Source organism: Leguminivora glycinivorella, chromosome Z, assembly GCF_023078275.1.
Source record: "Leguminivora glycinivorella isolate SPB_JAAS2020 chromosome Z, LegGlyc_1.1, whole genome shotgun sequence".
Classification (NCBI taxonomy): Eukaryota; Metazoa; Arthropoda; class Insecta; order Lepidoptera; family Tortricidae; genus Leguminivora; species Leguminivora glycinivorella.
Window position 1 is genome coordinate 4,226,600 of NC_062998.1, and position 21,680 is coordinate 4,248,279.

The 21,680-nt window shown below is 37.0% G+C and overlaps 2 protein-coding genes and 1 long non-coding RNA gene across 10 annotated transcripts; 2 read left to right on the forward strand and 1 right to left on the reverse strand.

The window, feature by feature from the left end:
* The first annotated feature begins 1,321 nt into the window (after window positions 1–1,321).
* Window positions 1,322–21,148, forward strand: LOC125240905 (sulfiredoxin-1). 4 transcript variants are annotated; one of them, XM_048149079.1, is made up of 4 exons: window positions 1,357–1,473; window positions 5,485–5,568; window positions 19,655–19,785; window positions 20,472–21,148. In XM_048149079.1, the coding sequence occupies exons 3-4, from the start codon at window positions 19,663–19,665 to the stop codon at window positions 20,679–20,681; spliced, it is 333 nt and encodes a 110-aa protein (XP_048005036.1). In that variant the 5' UTR covers window positions 1,357–1,473; window positions 5,485–5,568; window positions 19,655–19,662; the 3' UTR covers window positions 20,682–21,148. The 4 variants fall into 4 exon arrangements, with proteins under 4 accessions (XP_048005034.1, XP_048005035.1, XP_048005036.1 ...); XM_048149077.1 differs by lacking the exon at window positions 5,485–5,568 and having other exon boundaries at window positions 1,322–1,473; XM_048149078.1 differs by lacking the exon at window positions 5,485–5,568 and having other exon boundaries at window positions 1,324–1,473; window positions 19,658–19,785.
* On the reverse strand, window positions 7,226–10,267 carry LOC125240906. Its single transcript, XR_007178691.1, has 3 exons — window positions 9,038–10,267; window positions 8,780–8,903; window positions 7,226–8,383 (listed from the first exon to the last, which is right to left on the reverse strand). It is a non-coding gene; the product is annotated as an uncharacterized LOC125240906 (long non-coding RNA).
* Window positions 10,384–13,184, forward strand: LOC125240903. Of its 5 annotated transcripts, XM_048149072.1 has the most exons (6): window positions 10,401–10,899; window positions 11,233–11,415; window positions 11,567–11,837; window positions 12,268–12,339; window positions 12,475–12,683; window positions 13,025–13,184. In XM_048149072.1, exons 2-6 carry the CDS (start codon window positions 11,347–11,349, stop codon window positions 13,037–13,039), a joined length of 636 nt encoding a protein of 211 aa, XP_048005029.1. In that variant the 5' UTR covers window positions 10,401–10,899; window positions 11,233–11,346; the 3' UTR covers window positions 13,040–13,184. The 5 variants fall into 5 exon arrangements, with proteins under 5 accessions (XP_048005031.1, XP_048005028.1, XP_048005030.1 ...); XM_048149071.1 differs by having other exon boundaries at window positions 10,393–11,415; window positions 11,602–11,837; XM_048149073.1 differs by having other exon boundaries at window positions 10,400–11,415.
* Window positions 21,149–21,680: the final 532 nt, after the last annotated feature.

A 21,680-nucleotide genomic window follows, 5' to 3' on the forward strand; every position in this document is an offset into this window, starting at 1 on the left:
ATGATGCGTCACCGTCAAATTTTTTTATAACAATGTAAAAAAAAATTTTAAAAACCTTGTATTCAAAATTTCCATACCCTCTAGTAGCCCATCATACAAAAAAAAACAAATTTGAATCAATAGTACTAGAAAACAGGGCTGAATTTCTTTTGTTTTAAAATCGAACGAATCAAAACTAAACCAACTCAATTCCATTTACCGTAGATACAAATTTCATCGTAGGTATTTTATAGTAGTATTAGGACATTGAACCTCAGGAGGTTAATTTTCATTCTAACTCATCAAAGTAAACACTGTCTAAATCTAAATCCTTGTGATATTTAATTCATCCTATACCATTTAAATAATAAAAGAAAGTGAGCCTGATTTTTTTATTAAGAGGATACGGTAGCGAAAATGCTAAAATGGAAAGGAGCCCCCCTTTCAACTTGGGAATTTTAGTTAAATATACAAGTGTTATTAACTAGATTTATCGAAAAAAAATTGTCCATTAAGAACAACTCAGTCAAAAGATATTTCAAAAAAATCTTTAAAATCGAGGTTCCGCTCTCGACTCTTTCCTCCTTCAAAACTTAATCAATCAGAATGAAATTTGAGAATCTGAATAACAATGAAATAATCTATGTCGGACCGTTTAGCTTTTTTGGTTAATTGTTACCAATCTTGAGTATCACACCTTTTTTTGCGCCACAATGAAAAAGGCCGTTTTTGGAAATTTTTGATTGGCTCTAGAGTCTTTAAAAAGCAGAATATCAAAAAAATCAAAACGGTCCGACACAGATAAAAATAATAACAATCTGTGTTGAAAAAAACATTGCTCTATCTTCAAAAACCAGGGAGGAAATAGTCGAGAGCGTTTGTATGGAGAATTGACCCCTACCGTATCGTCTTAACGCATTTTGATAAATTTTCAAGATTTTAGAATTTCATAGTCGCGGCGCGATGCGAGTGTGGATTTGATACGCGTAATTCGCGGCAACGTGATGCGTGTGGGTGGAGGCCGCGCTTATGAAATTCTACAGGACACATTTCTGTCAGCGTCGTAAGTACAGGGTTTTCATCTGAACCTGCCCTTAGTGACTCGGTCCCCCATAAAATGTTCCTGTTATTTAATATGCACAAGTCAATCGCGATATGACTGCTATAAGATGGCTACAAGCGTTATTATCTTTATCAGTAGGATCGGAGATACCAGCTGTATTGATGTGAAAACCCAATAATTTCGATTAACATACATAACATAACCTTACAGGTAAAATTGTTTGCTAATGTCTTTATCAGCCGGTCATAAATATAACTATGACGAATATTATGAGTACGGGTCTGCACTCACCTCGCTACCTCAATACACCTCGGTCAGCAGAGCAGTCAGTGCCGCGCGGACATTCTAAGCGGGCACACGTCTCGTTAATTCAACTCGCATGTTAAGATATATTGGCAATTTAAGTAACTCCGTGGCCGCCGCTAAAACTTGTAAGTTGAATATACTATTATTAAATTTCCCATATACATTTTTTTAATTTCACGCGTTCTTAAACAGATTTTTTTATCACTACTTTTATAATCTTATCTGTGGTAATTTCATGGTAATAAACAAAAACACTACAAACAATTACCTTGAAAATGAAATAACTCTAATATTGTATTTTGAGTATTTTATAATTGCACAAGTTTAAGTCATTATATTGAGTCATGAAGTCTGCGACCGCAAAAAATTGCGAGTCATACATTGCGTGTGAAATGGGAAAATCTTATGAATGACATTAGAATTTCAGATGAATCTGGCGACATTTACGTCGCCATCAGATGTATAGGATCGCCCGAGGTGCTCACAAATATCTGAACACGTCTGTATTGCCATGGCGTTAGAGGCGTAATTTCGAGCGAGTACCTTCAGATATTTTTTGTATATCTGATGGCGACTATATACCTACTTTACATAAAAAATTTCGTACATAAGTTCCGAAAAATTCATTGGTACAAGCCGGGGTTCGAACCCGCGGCCTCTGGATTGAACGTCTCACGCTCTTACCAGTCTTACCGCTGGGCCACCAGCGCTTTTTTTTATCGTGACAGGTTAAGAATTTTAACATCTTCCCGTGGATGTCGTAGAAGTCGACTGTGGGGTTAAATAGGTTCCATTGTGGTGTAGGCGATGGTCTGGCAACCTGTCACTGCAACTTGAGCAGTTCCCATGTGGTTTTACTACTCCGTTTGCATGAGTTTATGTATGTGTGTACGTGTGTATGTATGTATGTAGGTAGGTAGTAGTAAAACATAGTTATACGGCACTTGTATAGTCAAGGTAATTAATTAGACTTATATTGACCGGGATATAGACCGTGATTACCGTCGAAATATCGGGAGCTCGACAAAAATCAAAAAGGTAATCACGGTCTATATCCCGGTCAATATAAGTCTAATGAAAATAACCGTGAATCATTCAAAACTCTTAAGGTAATTAATATGGGGAAATTACTTTCAAAGTTGTCCACTCAATTTTTATGTGGTTTCCACTCAGAATTCGGAGCTCTTTCAATCCTTGGTACCTTTTTTTTTCCTATCAGGATCAGGGGGCCGATTTTTGAGTCTCACTGTCACTAAAATACCGGTTGAAAACGGTGAATTGCCTATTATTTTCAGTGACAATTTTCTGAATTCGAACGCCGCGAGACTCAAAAATCGGCCCCCAGAATAAAAAATACACATGTGGGGTGGACAACTTTAAAAAAAAATGGCTCATGGACACGGACAAAGCGCCAAAAATATGTACACAGCCTCGTTGCCTGGGAATATGGCCGTGTATACATATATTTCGCACTTTGCCCGTGCCCATATTTAATACTTGGACTGTACCCCAGCTATATTTATTATTTATTTATGAAAACAGGCTTCTTGTGAAAGCTACCTCGCCCTTTATAGACAACCTAGGAAAAACTTAGCCAAGAAATGACCGGTTATTATGTTATTAATAAACAAGTCCCGAGGTAAAGTCGGAGACTAGCAAATTATATAGTCTGGACTCATAGACGAACTAGGTAGGGTCATCGACTTGTAGATACACTTCGTACAGTGCGATTAACATCAGTTAAAGCTCGGCCACATATGCGCGTTTTGAGAGCGTAGGCGGAGCGTTAGCGGAGCGCAATGATAGCGGTGCGCCGGACGAACGCTGGCGTTGCGCCCAGCGGACGCCGGCGGGAACTAACGAGCGCGGAATGCGCGCGGATTGCGAGCGGAACGCCAGCGTTCGTCCAGCGCACCGCTATCAAAACGCTTTATGTGTGGCGGAGGCTTTAACGATTCTGGTTTTATATCTATCTTGCTCGCACTTATGCGATCCCGATAAGAGCCGAAGCCGAAGTGTAAACGCCGAATCTTTAACTGATTTTAATCGCACTGTACAGGCAATAACAAAGATATGAAGACAGTCAGTCAAAATATGTATCATCATCAATATCATCATCCTCCTTGCGTTATCCCGGCATTCGCCGCGGCTCATGGGAACCTGGGGTCCGCTTTGACAACTAATCCCAAGATTTGTTAAAATATGTATACACGGCTTTAAAGTAGGTACCTACAGGCAATAAAGTCTTGTACCTATTATGTTATTACTACGTACTAGTTTCCGTCCATAACTCATTATTTAGATTAGCAAATAATGATACTTATCAAAGTATGCTGTTTGCGAAATTTCATTTTTATTAACCGACTTCTTTACCCAAAAGATGGAAAATAATTATAATGACCTTTCAAAGTTTGTATTAGTGACCTTGAGATCATAATGAACAACTTTTATCATGGGACCAATGCCAATAGAAACGAACCAAATCCATAGAAATGATCGGCCCATGACAGTCGAAATGTATGAAACAGCCAAATTTTTTTTGCGACGTTGCATTAGTCCCATAATAAAACTTGTTCATTATGATCTCAAAAGTCACTACTTATGCGAAGTTTGAAAGGTCCATTTCACCGTGTATATAACCTCCTTTATATTTGGGTTCGTGTTTCACATTATCCAATCCGATATCGGATGTAGGACCGATATCCTATACATTTAAGCCGCTATATTTGATTTTTTCCCATGAAATCCTTCCGACATCCGACATCGGATCGGATAAAATAAAAACGCACTAAAAGGACGCCATGCAGGCTACAATTTACCTGCAATGACATTGTTTTATAATTACAATTAGGTAGCTACATCTACATCATACTAACTTATGTATTTAATATAATAATTGATTTAAGTAAGAACTGCTTTTATTTACACAAATATTTTGCTTTAGATAAATATCATAATTAATTATCATAAAACACCGGATTTAGTTAATCAGATTAAATTGTTGCATACACTCAGTATATCTGAATCTTAATGTTTCCTTTACGATTTAATTTATAAAACTATTTATGGCCGTACAGAAAGAATTGTAAACCAGTCACGTCGGCACTTTAAGCGGATAATTAACATTATTAGTGAGTGTGTTTAGTAAAACGACCCACTTTGTCGGTTATCATTAAGGCGAGATTTACGTGTATCTTTATATAAATAAACTGACAACGCGACTATATAGCAATCGACAAAGTGGGACGTTTTCCCGTGCACACTCATTTAGATCGTTAGGGGCATTTAAATTACTTATCTAGATTTTATTATTTGTTTTTTTTTCCGAAATAATAAATAAATACACAAAAGCGGCTGAGTGGATATGACGCCTGACTTTCGATGGACGAATCCTAGCTCGTACCGTACCAATGATTTCGGAATTTGCGTACGAAATGTCTTTTAATAATTCCCCATTCAGCTATTCAGGAAGGAAAACATCGTGAGGAAACCTGTATAAATTCTGCGAAGGAATTTAAAGGTGAATGTAAGGTCCCCAATTCGCATTGGGATAGCATATAGCCCGAGTCTAGGGTCTGTGCCCAGCAGTGGGAAGTAGGTAGATATTACTTGTATTATTTTAACCGATTCGTTGCGTGTTTTACGAAAACTTTACGCAGGGGGGCGTGTGGGGGCGAGTTAAGAATTTCACCACCCTTTCCTCCAGAGGGTGTCAAGTCGACTTTGGGATGTGGGTTTAATTGTGGTATCAAGGGGTGTAGTATGCAAACCTGTCATTGCAATATCACAATATCGTTCAACCCCTTTTTTGCTAAGAATGACACTCATGTTCATTCACTCTGTTTCATGTGTCCTAATCCCTGTAGGATGCATGAATGTGCCTATTAGTTAGTAAGTATGTATTTTTTTTAAACATTTTGTTCACCGAGATGATTACTTTTTAAATAAGGCCCGATGGTGATCGTGGATAATATGACGACTTGTGTAAGATAAATTACTTGTTGATCATGATGAGCGTAAGAATTATTACTTAGGTACCTACTATCCAAGGATATATTGCTAATCTCGAACAAAAATGCGACAATAATCGATAACGCTGTGTTTGGCTTTCAAATTGAAAACAATTTTATTTTCAGCGACTTGTTTACGAATTTGAGATACCTACTACCTACGGGTCAAAGTGACCCAGGTGTACCTACGTGAAATACTATGTTATATAGGTATGTTAAACAAATCGCGCTATAATCGCATGACATAATAAACTTACCGGTCCGTTTATGTAATGTTTACAATTTAGCACTGTATTCTATTGTACCCTAGTAGCATTTATCGTTGGGGTGTCCTCGCCAACGGTTGGTTTATTGTTGGGAGATGATAATCGGTCTACCAACAAAGCCCCAACATTGGACCTACCGCATAGAGATTCTGTTGTTTTTCCCACACACGTGTAACATTGGGCCTACTAGCTTTACGGTAGGATAACTAACGAAGATTTTTTACCGTAGGTAGAACATTGGGCTAACCGCATTAAATTCCACGAAAATATATTGTGGTTAAATACGCAGTGGGCCAACGATGTAATACCAACGTAATATTTTCCACAAACTGACAACAATGGGCCAACAGCTTCTACAGTTGGCCAGCCCACAAGGTTTATTGTGTAATTTCCCACAAACCTCTAACGATGGCCCTACTACCTCTACGGTTGGGTAACCAATGATGAATTTGTAGCTTTGGTGTACCATTAAAATGCAATGGGCCAACGATGTAATACCAACGTAATATTTTCCACAAACTGACAACAGTGGGCCAACAGCTGCTACAGTTGGCCAGCCCACAAAGTTTATTGTGTAATTTCCCACAAACCTCTAACGATGGCCCTACTAGCTCTACGGTTGGGTAACCAATGATGAATTTGTAGCTTTAGTGTACCATTAAAATGCAATGGGCCAACGATGTAATACCACCGTAATATTTTCTACAAACTGACAACAGTGGGCCAACAGTTTCTACAGTTGGCCAGCCCACAAAGTTTATTGTGTAATTTCCCACAAACCTTTAACGATGGCCCTACTATCTCTACGGTTGGGTAACCAATGATGAATTTGTAGCTTTAGTGTACCATTAAAATGCAATGGACCAACGATGTAATACCAACGTAATATTTTCTACAAACTGACAACAGTGGGCCAACAGCTTCTACAGTTGGCCAGCCCACAAGGTTTATTGTGTAATTTCCCACAAACCTCTATCGATGGCCTTACTAGGTTGGATTAACCAATCAGGAATATCGTAGGATTGTCCAGCCTTTCAGACCTTCCAGCTCCAGCATATCAGACCCTTACCAAATATAATGAAAGAACTCGTCAATACGGATAAGACGAGTCGAAACTCGTCACGCAATATATAATTTCACTTACAAGATTTAGTTAACAGGAAACACACTGGACTAAAAGCCTAATCAAAAGATTCTAAATAATAACCTAACCACAAAATTAAAATTTTGAAAAAACCCCCGACCGTGACATAGTGGACCGATTTTCATGAAACATGGCTAAGAACACTCCCGACTAACTCAGCTTTCAGACAAAAAAAACTAAATCAAAATCGGTTCATCCGTTGGGGAGCTACGATGCCACAGGCAGACACACACACAGACAGACAAACAGACAGACAGACAGACAGACAGACAGACAGACAGACAGACAGACGGACAGACAGACAGACAGACAGACACGTCAAACTTATAACACCCCTTCGTTTTTGCGTCGGGGGTTAAAAATAGTTTGATCGGATATAATGTTTTCATATAATGCAGGCCGCTACCAGCTCTCCTTTATAGAAAAAAATATTTTATTAGAATAAAAAGTCATGAAGTAAAATGTCATAATCATTTATTTCTCTACAATAATAAATAAAATCATAATGAAATGAAATTAAGAACTAGCCTAGTCTACAATAGCTACGCCATTTAGGCATTGTACCAAGGATGCTGGAGACATTTGCTCGTTGTATCGCAATGCTGATACGTTGTAGGCTTGTGTCGGTCATGAGCTAAGTACTGATAGGAATGAAATCCCATAAATGACCGAAAGGAACTAAATCTTGCACGGTCTTAATCGGTCCTTATTAGGTCCTATAGTTCAGTGGGATCGGAGAGCGCTTGACCGAGTGAACTGGATAACAGGCGGAACGAAACAGTAAAAAATGCCATTCGCACAAGTGTGAAAGAGATGAAAGGAATGTTTAAGGTCTAAATCTATGCAGGAAAATTAAATATTTTCTATATAAAATATAACTTGGATAATATTATAGGTACTAAAACTTGGAATTATATTCAGTTACCAAAGATTGGAAAAATATCATATGTAAAAGGAGTCTGGAATGAAATGTATCAGACCTAAATCATCCCTGACTCCCAATAACCACCGATCTAAAGGAACTAAAAGACCAACTAGTTCATTTGACCGATTGACCGAGAGCAGAGCACTCTCTGTAGTGAATGAGCCTAATAATTATGTTGTGCAAGGAAAAATTTAAGTAAAATTAAGAAGTTATTTTTTATCTGCAAATAATATGTGAATTTTTCCATTTTTCCTTTAATTTAAAATTATGTAAAATTAAGAAGGTTTTGTACTTTATTAGGAACTATAATCAAAATCGGATTCTAGAAACTCAGCGTCCATTGATTCTGAACTACTGTCAGAGTCATCATCATTAAACACACTTAAAATAAACGATTCAAGTTCTTCCATTATTCTGTTTCTGGTTTTACACTGAGCTTCAATATTGAGCACATGATGAGTCATTTTCTTCTAAAGCTCTGGTGTTATGCTGTCAAAAGCTTCCTGAATAAGTTTTTCAAGGTCAGCTGCTGGTATGCCAAAATTTTTGCTTGTGACTCTTCTCTTTGCTGAGCTCCAGATTAGCTCTATCTTGTGGGCTTGTCTGATCCTTTCTTCCCTGGAGTACAGAAGATACCATGGTTAGCTTTTCCCTCAATATTTATTCTTTTCAATGTAGAAAAACTGATATCTGTAAGGAAAAATTAAATTATATAAACACCATTTACATATACATTATAGGACATGTAGTACAGCTCCATATATTGTATGGTCTGATAGCTAATTCAGTTTAAGAACAAGCAAGTCTTGTATTATATAAACCCAATACATTCTTATAAGCACTGTAGGTTTTACAAACAATAAAATTATTTTGGCCCTGTATACAATAACTATAATCCTAACTTTGGTTGTATTCTATATATGTATAAATCTATGAGTGTTATTAATTATATGTATTATAGCGAGTCCATTTAATAAAAATTCAAATTGAGTGTTAAGTGAATCAACATAATAGTCAAATTAGGTAGGTAACCTATGCTAATCTATTTTTGAAAAAGACAATTACTGAATTCAGTTTAATATTTACCAGTCATTGACGATATTTTCTCTAAATTTTGTTTTGACTAAGCAAATCTTTTCAATCAGCAAGTCTTTCAGCATCCCAAGATTTTCCAAAAGAACTTATTTTTCTTCAGAAACGTCGAGTTTTCCTGAAAACAATAAATACACCGTTAAATTCCATCATTTAAAAAAGATAGATTGGACCGAAAGATATAAGTATTTAATGAACTGTAGATTGGTGATATACTTAAACAAAAGTATCAAATTATTATGCTCTACTAACCTACAAATTTGGACACCACTTCTAGACACTCCATGTTTTCCCTTTCTTCTTCAAAAAAAAATTCTTCACAAATTTTTCTAAGTCCCAGAATCGGGCCCCTTTTGCTATACTCTGACCCTTGTTTTTGTTTGCATTTGCATATCACGGCAAAAATATCACGAATATCATCATGAACTCAACAAAGACTAGCTAGCTAGAGAGCTTGAGTAGCTTGTCAAAGTTATCAATGTCAGAATGACATTTTATTGGGTGTTGCCACTCAATATTTCATTAGACTATAATGTGGCACGAGTTTTACTTTTACATTTCTGATTCGTGAGAGATTATAAACGTGTATAATTATAATCTACACGGTCCAAACGTCGGGAATACTTGTATATACTGCCTTTCTCGTTATAGGGCTCTATATTATACTACCCAACATTTTTCTTTATAATTGGCAACACGCGATAATGGTGCCCCGCCCTGCCCTTCCTTAATCAGTGTTGCTAGACGGTTCCAAAAGTCACCATTTTGGTGACTTTTAGCCCTCCTTGGAGTTCTTTAGAGTATTTTACGTAATGTAAAAATTCTAAAGACATTACTGAATATTATATTTATTTATTGCACATAAAAAATAAGTACAAATGGTGGGCTTAATGCCTTAAAGCATTCTCCACCAGTCAACCACTGGGTCAAAAAGAAACTATATAAGGATTTAGTTTTTTATTTAAATAAATGGCTACACCTATAGTGATTCTCCGATATTTTTTTTAGCCTATTATTGATTCGCCGACAACGATTCGCCGAATGCCATTTAGTAGAATAATCAAACTATAGCTGTCACTTTTGGTCAAATAACGTTTTATGTAGAATCTTGGTTCGGTTTAGTTCGCTTCTGTGCAAATTATTCGAACTATTATTGGACAATTTTCATTTAGCAAAGTAATATTTTCGTTTAGGCCACGTTTAAGTCGAATAACGTTTCACATTTGATACATCGTTCAAACATTTTCGAATAAAAGGACAATATTGTTAACTGTAGAAGCAAATAAATTAGGAATTTCTTACAGGGTATCCCTTTGAAATTTTCACATTTTATATTGGAATTGTTTCATAAAAGTGACAGTGAGATGGATTTACTCTCTTCTCACTCTCACTTTCGTAAAAAAAGTTTCGTTTTTAGGATTCTGTACCTCAAAAAGGAAAAACGGGAACCTTATAGGATCACTCGTGTGTCTGTCTGTCTGTCTGTCACAGCCAATTTTCTCCAAAACTACTGAACCGATTAACTTGAAATTTGTGACTCAAAAAAAAAACGGACATGTAATTTTAAGAAAATTTAATTATGGGGGCCACTTTTGCGAGGTAAAATTGAAAATCAAAAATCAAAGTTTTTTGAACTATGTTGTGTTATAATATCAAATGAAAGAGCTTTTTATAACTATCTATAAAAAAAATGTGTCAAGTAATTTAAGAAAATAGGCGAAAAATTACCACTAATGAAATTATCCAATCAAACTCAAATAACATGATCAAAGTGTAAGATTTTAAGAAAAGTAATCATATAAGGTCTGTATAGTTAAATTGTGACACATATACATACGGGTTTTTTTATTTCTTCTCATAAAATTAATTTACCTATCCATACTATAAAAAGGTGACTTGGTCAGTAAAATGGTGACTTTTAGGGAAACTAAATGTGACTTGTGAGTTCAGGGCCCTGGCAACACTGCTTTCTTTCATTTTTCCTTTTCGGCCCATGCGCTGAATGGTGGCTTGGTCGCTTGCATTGCATCGGCACCGGTGTATTTTCTTTGGTGATGTGAGTGAAGTAAAGCAAGGGAAATTTCTCGTATTTGGCGTCAACATTCAGTGATCAGGTAAGTCAAGATGATATTTTTGGCTACCACGAATGTTATTTTAAGTATCTATATAGTGTGCTCTGTTATGATTTCTGCGTAATGAGTAATCAATGATATATTATGGTGCCTTCATTTAAGTTGTAATGAATAACATTAAGGTGGAAATACATTATTACACGCCACATGACGCGAATCAAATTGCAGTTTTTTGCTATTCACATGTACATCCGACGCGTCACCTTGCTCCGTACAATCGCGTGTGCACGTTTAATACATGGCGGTCATGGGCGTCATGGCGTCGCGTGTTAATAATGTGTTTTCGACTATATTAACGGGTTTTTTCGGTTTTAGTGTGTGATACATGACAATAACCTCTAACAATACAATAGTGTGGGTCTACACAGCGAGGCACGTCCCTTATTTTCTGTGTAGCGGCATGTATAGCGTCGTTGAGTTTGCTGAAGAATGGCTGACACCCGGGAAGCAGCGATGTCTGTGGCCGCCCCAAAAATTGATGACCAAGTTTGCAGCCAAGTAAGTTCAGCAGGGTCTGTATTTTCGTGGCACTTTTGTATCTGTGCTAACAAAATTACTTTTAGATGTTTGTGTTATTGAGATATCTTGTCACAACTTACAAAAAAAAACTAGTATTAAGGCATATTATTACAAGAGATTACTTTCACAGGTGAAAAATCAAATAAACATACCTACTGTTTATAGTGATGATGATTATGAGGCTTATACTGGTGAAAAAAATAGGACTTATCGGAAGCAAGTAACTTCTTCGGTGCAATCTACACCTGTTAGCTCAAAATCCCAAAAGCAACACTCTAGGCCGGTATATACAGAACTGAACAAAAGTGATGATGATACAGATCTGAGCAAACGTGAAGATTTCAAGGAAAGCTCTGCAAAGACTACAGACAGTGAAATGTCACAGCTTCTGCAAAGTCCAAGTGAGTATGTTTTACTACCTACACCCAACATAAGTTAAAAATAAATATTTTATGGCATGTATTAGGATGATGATATGATTTTCATAGATTATCATTATTTTTAAACTTGTGAGTTTTTGCATCAAGTATGCATCATGACTAGTAATATAATTCTTTTAAACGTTTATGAGTCAGTCTGCAGTTTCATTCTGTTTAAGACTTGATAAGAATATGGTCTTTTAAGGATAAGTAGGTTAACCTTTCGTATGCGTCTGTCAAAAAATTGTCATTAATATATTAGTCATAATAACTACATGTTAAAGTTGAAACAATATGGAGCAGATCTGCTCCTAAGCATACGAGAGGTTAATAGTATTTATGACTACTTAATTATGATCACCTAATTTAAAAATCAGCCTCTTCTCTTTCTCTAAAATCTTTTTATTTTCAGGTGGCCTGGATAACCTAGACTTTACAATAACACCATTTTTTATAAATGAGAAGCCAAATTCACAAGCCTTAGGTGAGAGGAGTTAAACTCTTAGTGTCATTCATAACTGTTAGAAGTTACATCTGCATTTTTACCTTACTACCCAGTTGTATATTTGCATACCTAAAGTAAATATTTGCTAACATTATATTCTTATATTGATTTCAGATGTCATAGCTAAGCACTTAGCTCGAATTGAAGCTGACTTGAAAGAGATGCAAATCGCACAGAATGAAATATTAAATAGGGTGCGATCATCTTCTGTCTCGATGGAACATTCACTGCCAGGGGAAAGAACATTGCCATGTGAGGACAGCAAGGATTTGATTGATACTGAAAAGTGGATAAATGCAGCTCCCGAGAACAGAAAACTTTTGGTATGTCATTTATTATTATTAGTTATTACATTGTCATAATGTGACCATCCATGGCTGGAGGGTCCTTATGGCAAGGCCATGTGTAATTAGTATAATGCAATTTGTATTTTGCTCATACTGGTTTGAGGTATTTTTAACCCCTGACGCAAAAAAGACGGGGTGTTATAAGTTTGACGTGTCTGTCTGTGTGTGTGTCTGTCTGTGGCATCGTAGCTCCCGAACGGATGAACCTCCAATTTAGATTAATCTTGCTTGCCCCAATTGACCCCAGCTGTCTCATTATTTAATAAAATTTACGGAAATTACGTAGCTAATTGCATATGTATTTACATCTTTTATAGACGCAGTGCGGTTGAACCAGGTTGCAACCAACGCTACTGATGCTGTGATACAAGAAATAATTCAGATGAATATGGCTACATAGTTCTTCCAATATATACACCTTCTTGTTGACACTTCTCACAAGCGCGCAAGGAATTGTGGGATTTGATACATTTTATAAATGCCTAGCTGGTGCATCTGCTATTATACAACTTACTTGAAATTCAAACTTTACTCCATTAACATATAAACCATTCTGCTCTAACCGTAAACATTCTTCTACAAAGGGACGCAGAAATACAGCAGCATTGTTGGGCTTTGATTCCCCGTAATAAAGTGCTACAATAAATAGCTGCTTGTCGGGAGATTGATCTAAACCACCTCTGTGTTACTGATAAAATGAATATTCTCTTTGTGTCATTTTTCGTTGCATGAACGGTTTTTAGATGTTGTGCCTTTAGAAGCTCTTTCTACTAGATATATTTCAAGGCCAAAGTATACATATCTATGAACCACCAGCACAATCTGTAACGTTTACATTACGCGGCGTTTCTAATAACGTTCGTGCATCCCTCGGTGAAGAAGAATGACAAGGTTGCAACTTTTTTAGCAAATCGTTTAGAGCAGAGTGACCTAAATTATGTTTCTTAGACCACAATACAAGAAAAGAATTAATATTATCATCTGAATCAGATGGAACATCAATATCTCTTAAGGGTTCTTTGGTATAGTAATCAATTGGAATATTTGAATTAAAAGCTACGTCAATTGTAAGTAAGTAAGTAAGTAAGTAATTTATTTATTGTAAGCTGTGTACATAAAGGTGTTCAATATTTCAAAAACAAAGTATCAACAGTTGCTCGTTACGAACGTACAATATAGAATCTTAAAAAATAAATAACAACTATATACATTGTAACATCTTAGAATCTAATACATTTCACTATCTGCCTCCAGCACTTCGAAATATTCTTTGAGGCTATAAAAAACATTATCCGTAAGAAACTTTTTCAACTTAAATTTAAATTTCTTACCATCTAACATTTTAATATAATTAGGCAAGGCATTAAATACTCTAATAGAAGTAAAGAAGGCGCTTTTGTAGAACAAAGTATTTTTAGCCTTTGGACACACTAAATTATACTTGTACTTTTCTCTTAGATTGTCTCTTAATGACGATTTTTTAGCGAAATATTCGAAATTGTACCGTAATGATCTGCACTTAAGAGTGATTCATGTTCAGTATTGGAAAGAGAAGTGAGTAAACGTAACTCTTGTTTGATTTGTATTGTCTTACGAGCTAGACTTCGTTTTTTTTTATTTTTTTTGTAACAGCGGGTTTGCTACTGCTTGGCTCTTCGGGCTTCCCGTCCTCCATTGCGGTCCTTAGTGAATCTGAACCAATTTCATATTATCTCTTAGAACCGAAATTGGATTTGTTAATCAGGAATATGAAGACCATCAGATTTTAAAAAGTATACTAACAGAACTTGATTGATATTGTAGTCATTAAGAAGATAAAAAAATGTCCGAAGTCTGATTCCTATATAATTGCAAAATATAGGAATTCTTAAATAAATCTGATTTTTATGTGGAACATTGGTTCCACATAAAAATCAGATTTATTTACAACAGTAGCAAATTAGGCATATATAAAGTTAGTCACGGCACAAACAGATTTTTTTACATCTCGTCACAGTTGCACAAAATATGTTTACTGTTACCCAACTTTTGTGATAATGATGACTCTTTTGTATGTAGGTATACCCTTTGTATTATACTATTAGGTATGGCCAAAGACTAATAGAAGTATATATTTATACTTAATTAAGACGAGTAAGGCTCCATTAATTGTATTAATTGTAACTTTTTAACCTTTTTAGGCTACTAGACTTATATCAATATTGGCAAAATAAATAATTGTTTTCTATAGAATTTGACTTAAGAAACCAATATTTATAGGCATGAGGTATTAAAAGTGTATGTTGACTACCTACGTATTTTTGACTAAAAATGATTTTTTTTTTTAATTTTGGACACTGAAAACGCTATCGGCGATGTAGTGACGTCATAGGATTCCAACCTAACTATGTCGAATCATAAATGACATTTGTGCCTTATATTTAAATGTTAGAAAATGTTGTTTTCCAGCAGAATGACAACAAACACAGATAATCTATAGACTAACATGGCTGATGTTTTTGCCTGATTAATTAGTTCATAGTTCATAGTTAGTTCATAGTTATTTATTCATTAACAAAATGATTGTGTATGAAACAAATATACAAAAGAAAATAACATACAATATTTACATTACTTAACAATAAAATATCTTAATATAGATTATTCATATTTACAATTCCATTAATATTATACATTATGTCAAAACAATTTAAATTATTAAACTAAAAATCTTCTACCTTATAGAAGCACTTCTCTTCCAAAAAAGCATTTAATTTATTTTTAAATATTTGTGTATTATTTATTGTTTTAAGTTCAGCAGGCAACTTATTAAATAACAAAACAGATTGATTGATTAATTAAAAGTATACTTTGAAAATATTTTTTGCGGTTTTCAAGTCATAATAAAATATGGCAATATTTTTTTCGGTTCATTGAACAGTAATTAATAATATAAGAGAGACTTTAAAAAGGGTCAAGTAGCCTATTACCACCTGTTATCACCAAATTGTTACCTGTGTACTTATTGTATTGTGTTGTACTCTTTCTTTAATACGTATGTCATTTCACACTGGTGTACACATTTTTAAACTTAATTATAGTCATAAAACTGATACAGACCTATTTATTTTAACATCTTACGCTAATTGGTTGTATGTACCCATTTTCTGAAATTCCTTATCACTTTTAGAATTGTACCGACCTAATGTTCATACAACTTGTATGAGAATTAGGTCGGTACAATTCTAAATTAAGGTGCGACAAAGGGTCTCCGAAGGAATCGCTTGAGGGTGCCTGTGTACGTTAGGGTCTCTCAGGGTGCCTGTCCACTGGAGTGGAGCAAGGCAGCGGAGCGGTGAGCGAGGTAAAAATCCACCAATTGAATATCATAAAATCTCCGCTCCTGATATTCTATTGGTAGATTTTTACCTCGCTCACAGCTCCGCTGCCTCGCTCCGCTCCAGTGGACAGACACCCTGAGAGACCCTAACGTAGGCCCTCCGACAGAGATGTTTATAAGGCCCTACGTTGATAATCAAGTGATGGCCCTACAGCTATTACCATTCCGTAGGGCCTCCGAAGTTACTACCTGAAAGGCCCTATGTATGCACAATAAACTGAGGGCCAACAGCTGTAACTATTAGGTAGGGCCTTCGTCGGATATGTTTCAAAGGCCCTACGAGGAAAATCGAGTGAGGGCCCTACGTAGGATCTTCAACGTGGGCCCAACTTGTTTAAGAGTTGAATAAATAACGTTTAGCCAACGGTAGGGCCTCTTCTATAAATACGCAGTTGGCCCGACGTAGTTGGCCCCTTGTTGATTCTATCGTTGGTCCTTCTATTCCTAGGGGTGACACGCCGGACGGTTGGCCAACCTAAAGGTGGACAAAGGCCCAACAAACAGCCAACTCAAAATGCTACTAGGGTAATAAGTATGTATTCGTGAAATAGGCTACGTACTGGATGCACGCGGATGCGGCGCGCTGAGCGATGAGCGGGGCGGGTAGTGACGCGGTAAGTCGCCTCCGCTGTCGCCCAAATCGATTCTATTTCGGTTTTTATATGCCGCGCGCGCGAGGCACTCAATAAACCGCATCGCTCGCCCGTTTAGATACGAGGGGCACAACATGAATAGACGTAATGTATATGGACCTAACACACATATTACACATGATTATACATGATTCCTCTGTGGGTATGAATACGATAAAACGATATATGGCGGTGTTTAGCATAGGCCTTTGCAGCAGGGTTAGCACATAATTTGCGCGAGAGTATGTCGCCGCGAGATAGACTACCCGTCCTTATGTTATTAAGGGCCGCTTGCATCAACGAAAATGGAGGGTTAACCCGAGGGTGACCCATTTTATATGGGATTTGACAGTTGACAGCCCACTAACCTTGAGTTAAGTGGTTGGTGCAAGTGGGCCTAATATGATTAGAAGAAGACGTGTGATCAATCTCGCGGCGATATACTCTCGCGTCAATCATGTGCTAAGGGTGCAGCGCCGCTCGACGCCCCGCTCGGCATCACGCGGACTTACAATCCACGACCTTAGCCTGTACCTGTTTGTGAATATGCAATTATGCATTCGGAAAGGTCAGCCTGACCACTAGCTGACTTTGTTTTGCTTCGGCTTGCATAGATAATGCCGTAATCTTGTTCGATAATAATAAAAAAACATTTGATATCAATTCATAATAGATTACCTGAGATATTAAAATTTAAATTATACATTTGACGACCAGCTCTGGCACATTACGCTAGTGACTATATAAAAAATAAACATGATGGCTACATGTATACTGCGCCGCGTTGCACGGTTAATTTGCGAATCCCGGTAAGCCCATTTACATTGTCCGATCCGATATCGGTTCCTGAGTCATGGATGTTTTACAATGGAAAAAAGTATTGGCGCGTATATATTATATATATCGTTCCGTATCGGATCGGATAATGTGAAAACGCACAATACAAGGATGATTTAGCTTAATATAGGCCTCACAATCTTCATACTAAGAATCGTCCTATAATATTTATTTAGCGCCATTTATTATTATTTATTATTTAATGGTAATATCTTGCATATTTTTTTTGTCATATTTTACCTTCGCATAACAACGCTTGGCAGAATCCTCTTTTCGCAGAATGACTTTTTGCATAAATTTCTTGGCATACTGTCATTTTGCAGAATTATTTAAGGCAGAGTAATACAATGGCATAATGGTAAATTGTATAATAGTCGTATAATCGATTAATTGTTTTGTCGAAAATTGTGTCGCATCCTATTGACTTGGCATACTGTCATTTCGCACAATTCTTTTAGGCAGAATAATACATTGGCATAATGTTGATGCGTAGAATAATGTCACTTATGTTTTATTTATTTTTTACACTTAAAAGGGTTTTTCTGGTTTACTCACTATCAACCTAACACGCTCCTCCTCGCTTCGCTCGTCGCCGCACCTAAACCGACTCTGAGACATACAGTATGTAAACCAACGAAAACCATTTACTGAAGCCTGAACTTTTACTATGGGACCAACACCCAAAACGCGAAATAAAAATTTACTCTCCCATAGGAAATACTTACTATAAAATAAAACTACCTTTGAAATTGTCACAAGATATTTTCGTGATTTCGGGGTTGATCCCATAGTAAAAGTTTCTCAGTATCACCTGGACATTTACGGGTTACAGTAAATGGTTTTTGTTAGTTTACATACTGTATAAGATTTCCGTGTCGTGTGAGTATTTTGTCTGGATGGGGGTTCTAACCTAATGTACATTTCTGGCAACATGACAAAATAAATTCGGCGGAACGTCTATTCGGTGCAAAATTACAGTCAGAAACATGAGAATTATGCGACAAAAAATGCTACAAAATTAAAGTTGACTATATTAGCAGTATGCTATTACTAATTCGGTGAAATGTAATGTATACTATATACAATTCTGCTATATTAAAATCGTCAATATTAGTATTCTGCTATCCAGAATTCTGCCAAATGAATGATATGCGATATGACAGTTATGCTATTTGTACAATTATGCAAAAGTATCATTCGGGTAAAAATGTTTCTGCGAAAGCTGCTATGCCAAATGTATTTCGGACAATCGACATTCTGCAAGATAAAGGGAACCCCTATTAAATACTATCATAACATTCATAACCACACTGATGATGCCTACATTTTTTTTTATAAAATGTGTATTCACGTGATGTCATAATATTAAAAAAAAAGACATTTCATTTGTCCTTTAAAAAAAAAACGCAAAAATATTTGGGGAAAATATGATAAATTGCCACTACCAGTAACCAGGCTGCGAAACACAAACATTCAGGGGTACACTTTTTGTATGGGCTTTGTCAGTCCAGGCACACCTCGGACACTGGCGATCAATTATATGAAAGAGGCGCGTTCCTAGCACACAGTCTATGCTCGTGTAGGTGAACGCGTACTATGCTTGTATGAGTGAGATATGACAGGTCGACTGTTCGCGTTTTTGACAGGCGGTAACCGTAACCGTGAGGGGGTGGGCGGCACTTTCAGCGGGGAGCGGGAGTGACCATACTGTACAGTACAATAGTACTCTTTATTATACTGTGGTCCAGCCAGGTATATATCGTCTTTGATTCAATTAATAAAATATGATAAGATTGCAATTAATAAAATTGATATTGTCTACTAATAGTACAAATTTCTGACATTTAATTTTTCTATTTTAATAATATCATTTGCAATGTAATTTGCTGGACTGTGTTATCTTGTTTATTGGCATGTTATCTTAGTAAAAACCTAGTTAATTATAATAACATAGTGTCAGGATACAACTTAATTATTAAGGAATGCATGACTTTTTTGAGTCTGAATGTACGCACATATTAACCATTATATTGCAACACCACGATTGTACTACATTTAAAGCAAATAAACACGATAACTACATATTACTATGTTTCCAGCAGCAAGAATGACGAGCGTCCACAGCGCGTGGAAGGAGGAGGTGCACGACATCCCGATCTCGGTGCTGATCCGGCCGTTCATCCCAGAGCTGGACGAGGCCAAGGTCCAGTCGCTCATGGACACTATTAAGGTGACTTCTCCTTTCATCATTGCCCTTTAAGCACAGTATAAAAAAGAGTACTATCGTACAGTATGGCCACTCCCGCTCCCCGCTGAAAGTGCCGCCTACCCGCTCTCGGTTAGCTCACAGTCGACCTGTATATCTCACTCATACAAGCATAGTACGCGTTCACCAGGACTTCACCTACACGAGCTTAGACTGTTTGCTAGGAACGCGACTCTTTCGCCAGTATCCGAGGTGTGCTTTAAGTCTATTACAGACTATTTAAATAGTGTCTTGTCAAGTGGTAGAGCGGCAGCGTCACTTCGTCACAACTTGCACACAATTCTAAGCTCATGTAGGTGAACGCGTACCATGCTTGTATGATTAAGATATGTCAGGTCGACTGTTCGCCTTTTTGACAGATGGTAACTGTGAGGTAACCGAGAGGGTGTGCGAGAGAGAGACAAATTGTTCTTTTCTACCGGTCCTGTTAGAAAGCTTGAGCGGTTACACACTTGTTTTATTGCACTGAAAATTTGTACGTAACAAGCTTATGTAAGTAATTTCATTACGAGTACAATGCGGCGGTAGGTATCTAAAACGTCAACAGTCCGTAGCTAATGTAACTAAAATCGCATACGATTTCACGCGCCGTCTAAACGAGCCTTAAACTTCACACGGAGACAACATCACTTAATTTCTCGTCTTTTCAGAAAGAAGAAGAAGCCGGCAATGTGCCGCCGATAGACGTTCTCTGGATCAAAGGCTCACAGGGCGGCGACTATTACTACAGCTTCGGGGGCTGCCACCGCTACGCGGCATACACGAGGCTACGGCGCGACACCATCCCGGCCAAACTCATACGGTCCACCCTGAGCGATCTGAGGACGTATCTGGGGAGCAGCACGCCTGATTTGAAGTAGACGTAGGCATTTACTCAAGGGTGGATCCAAGCCAAGGGAGCTTGGGGCCTGGGTTGCGGATTCGTTCGTTGAGCTACAAGTACATGCCCGCGGCCCATTCAGTGGTGACGACCTTCGCGCGGCGCAATCCGCGGTCCGTTTGTTAACCCCTCGTATATGCTTAGACACGGATCCGTGCGTGGGAATTTTAATCTATTGCTTTAAATGTCAAGGTCACTATTTCAATGACCAAAATTAACAGGCCGCATACGAGGGGTTAATGTAGGTAAGAATCATGAAAGTCGGTGACCAGCTGGATCCGCCCTTGCCGTTTCTCAAAACGTAGGCAAATTTTGTAACTCCTCTTAGGGCCAGTTGCATCAACCACATTTGACAGACACATCATCGTCACGCAACAGACGTCTATGGAACTTCCCATACAATAAAATTTAACGAACGCTTTAACGGTGACAGACGGTTTAGTGCAACCTTATGAATGAATGAATGAATGAATGACTTATTTGCATGTGAATATTATTATTATTTCTGAGGAGATAGGTTTGCGATTGAATAAGTCAGTATAATCATCCGAACAAAATGAAAGTCGATTTAGCAATAATGTAAAACTTGAATAGGACATGTTACACTGATTTAATGTAATTGTAGGTTTAAGTATATTTTTCACACATTTAGGGGATAGTATATTGAAGCGGCGGTTAATTAGACTACTTCTGTTTTTCTAAAAAGTTTTCCATTAAAAACAAAAAGTACTTTTATCAGAAGATAAAAATACGAGGCGTTAGTATTGGGTGGAAATACAGGGGCGGTCTAATTTAAACATGGTTTGGGTTTCAATAAAGGATATTGTCTCCTAAAATAAGGAACATTGAAATAATAAAGTCACATTAATGTAAGTGTGTGTTTGTGGGAGTCATCAGTGTCATCACCCGAGAACATGTTTATTATTTCCATAAAATACTCTTAGTTTCGTAATATAACTCTCTTGAGTACACACATTGT

Bases quoted from the DNA above. Each gene is read 5' to 3' on its own strand.
- LOC125240905 (XM_048149077.1), top strand. From the start codon at position 1,422: ATGTTAAGATATATTGGCAATTTAAGTAACTCCGTGGCCGCCGCTAAA. The intron at 1,474-19,654 runs GTAAGTTGAATA...CTATGTTTCCAG, and splicing joins CGTGGCCGCCGCTAAAACTT to CAGCAAGAATGACGAGCGTC. The intron at 19,786-20,471 runs GTGACTTCTCCT...TCGTCTTTTCAG, and splicing joins CGCTCATGGACACTATTAAG to AAAGAAGAAGAAGCCGGCAA.
- LOC125240903 (XM_048149071.1), top strand. From the start codon at position 11,243: ATGACAATAACCTCTAACAATACAATAGTGTGGGTCTACACAGCGAGG. The intron at 11,416-11,601 runs GTAAGTTCAGCA...TACTGTTTATAG, and splicing joins ATGACCAAGTTTGCAGCCAA to TGATGATGATTATGAGGCTT. The intron at 12,340-12,474 runs GTGAGAGGAGTT...TATTGATTTCAG, and splicing joins GCCAAATTCACAAGCCTTAG to ATGTCATAGCTAAGCACTTA.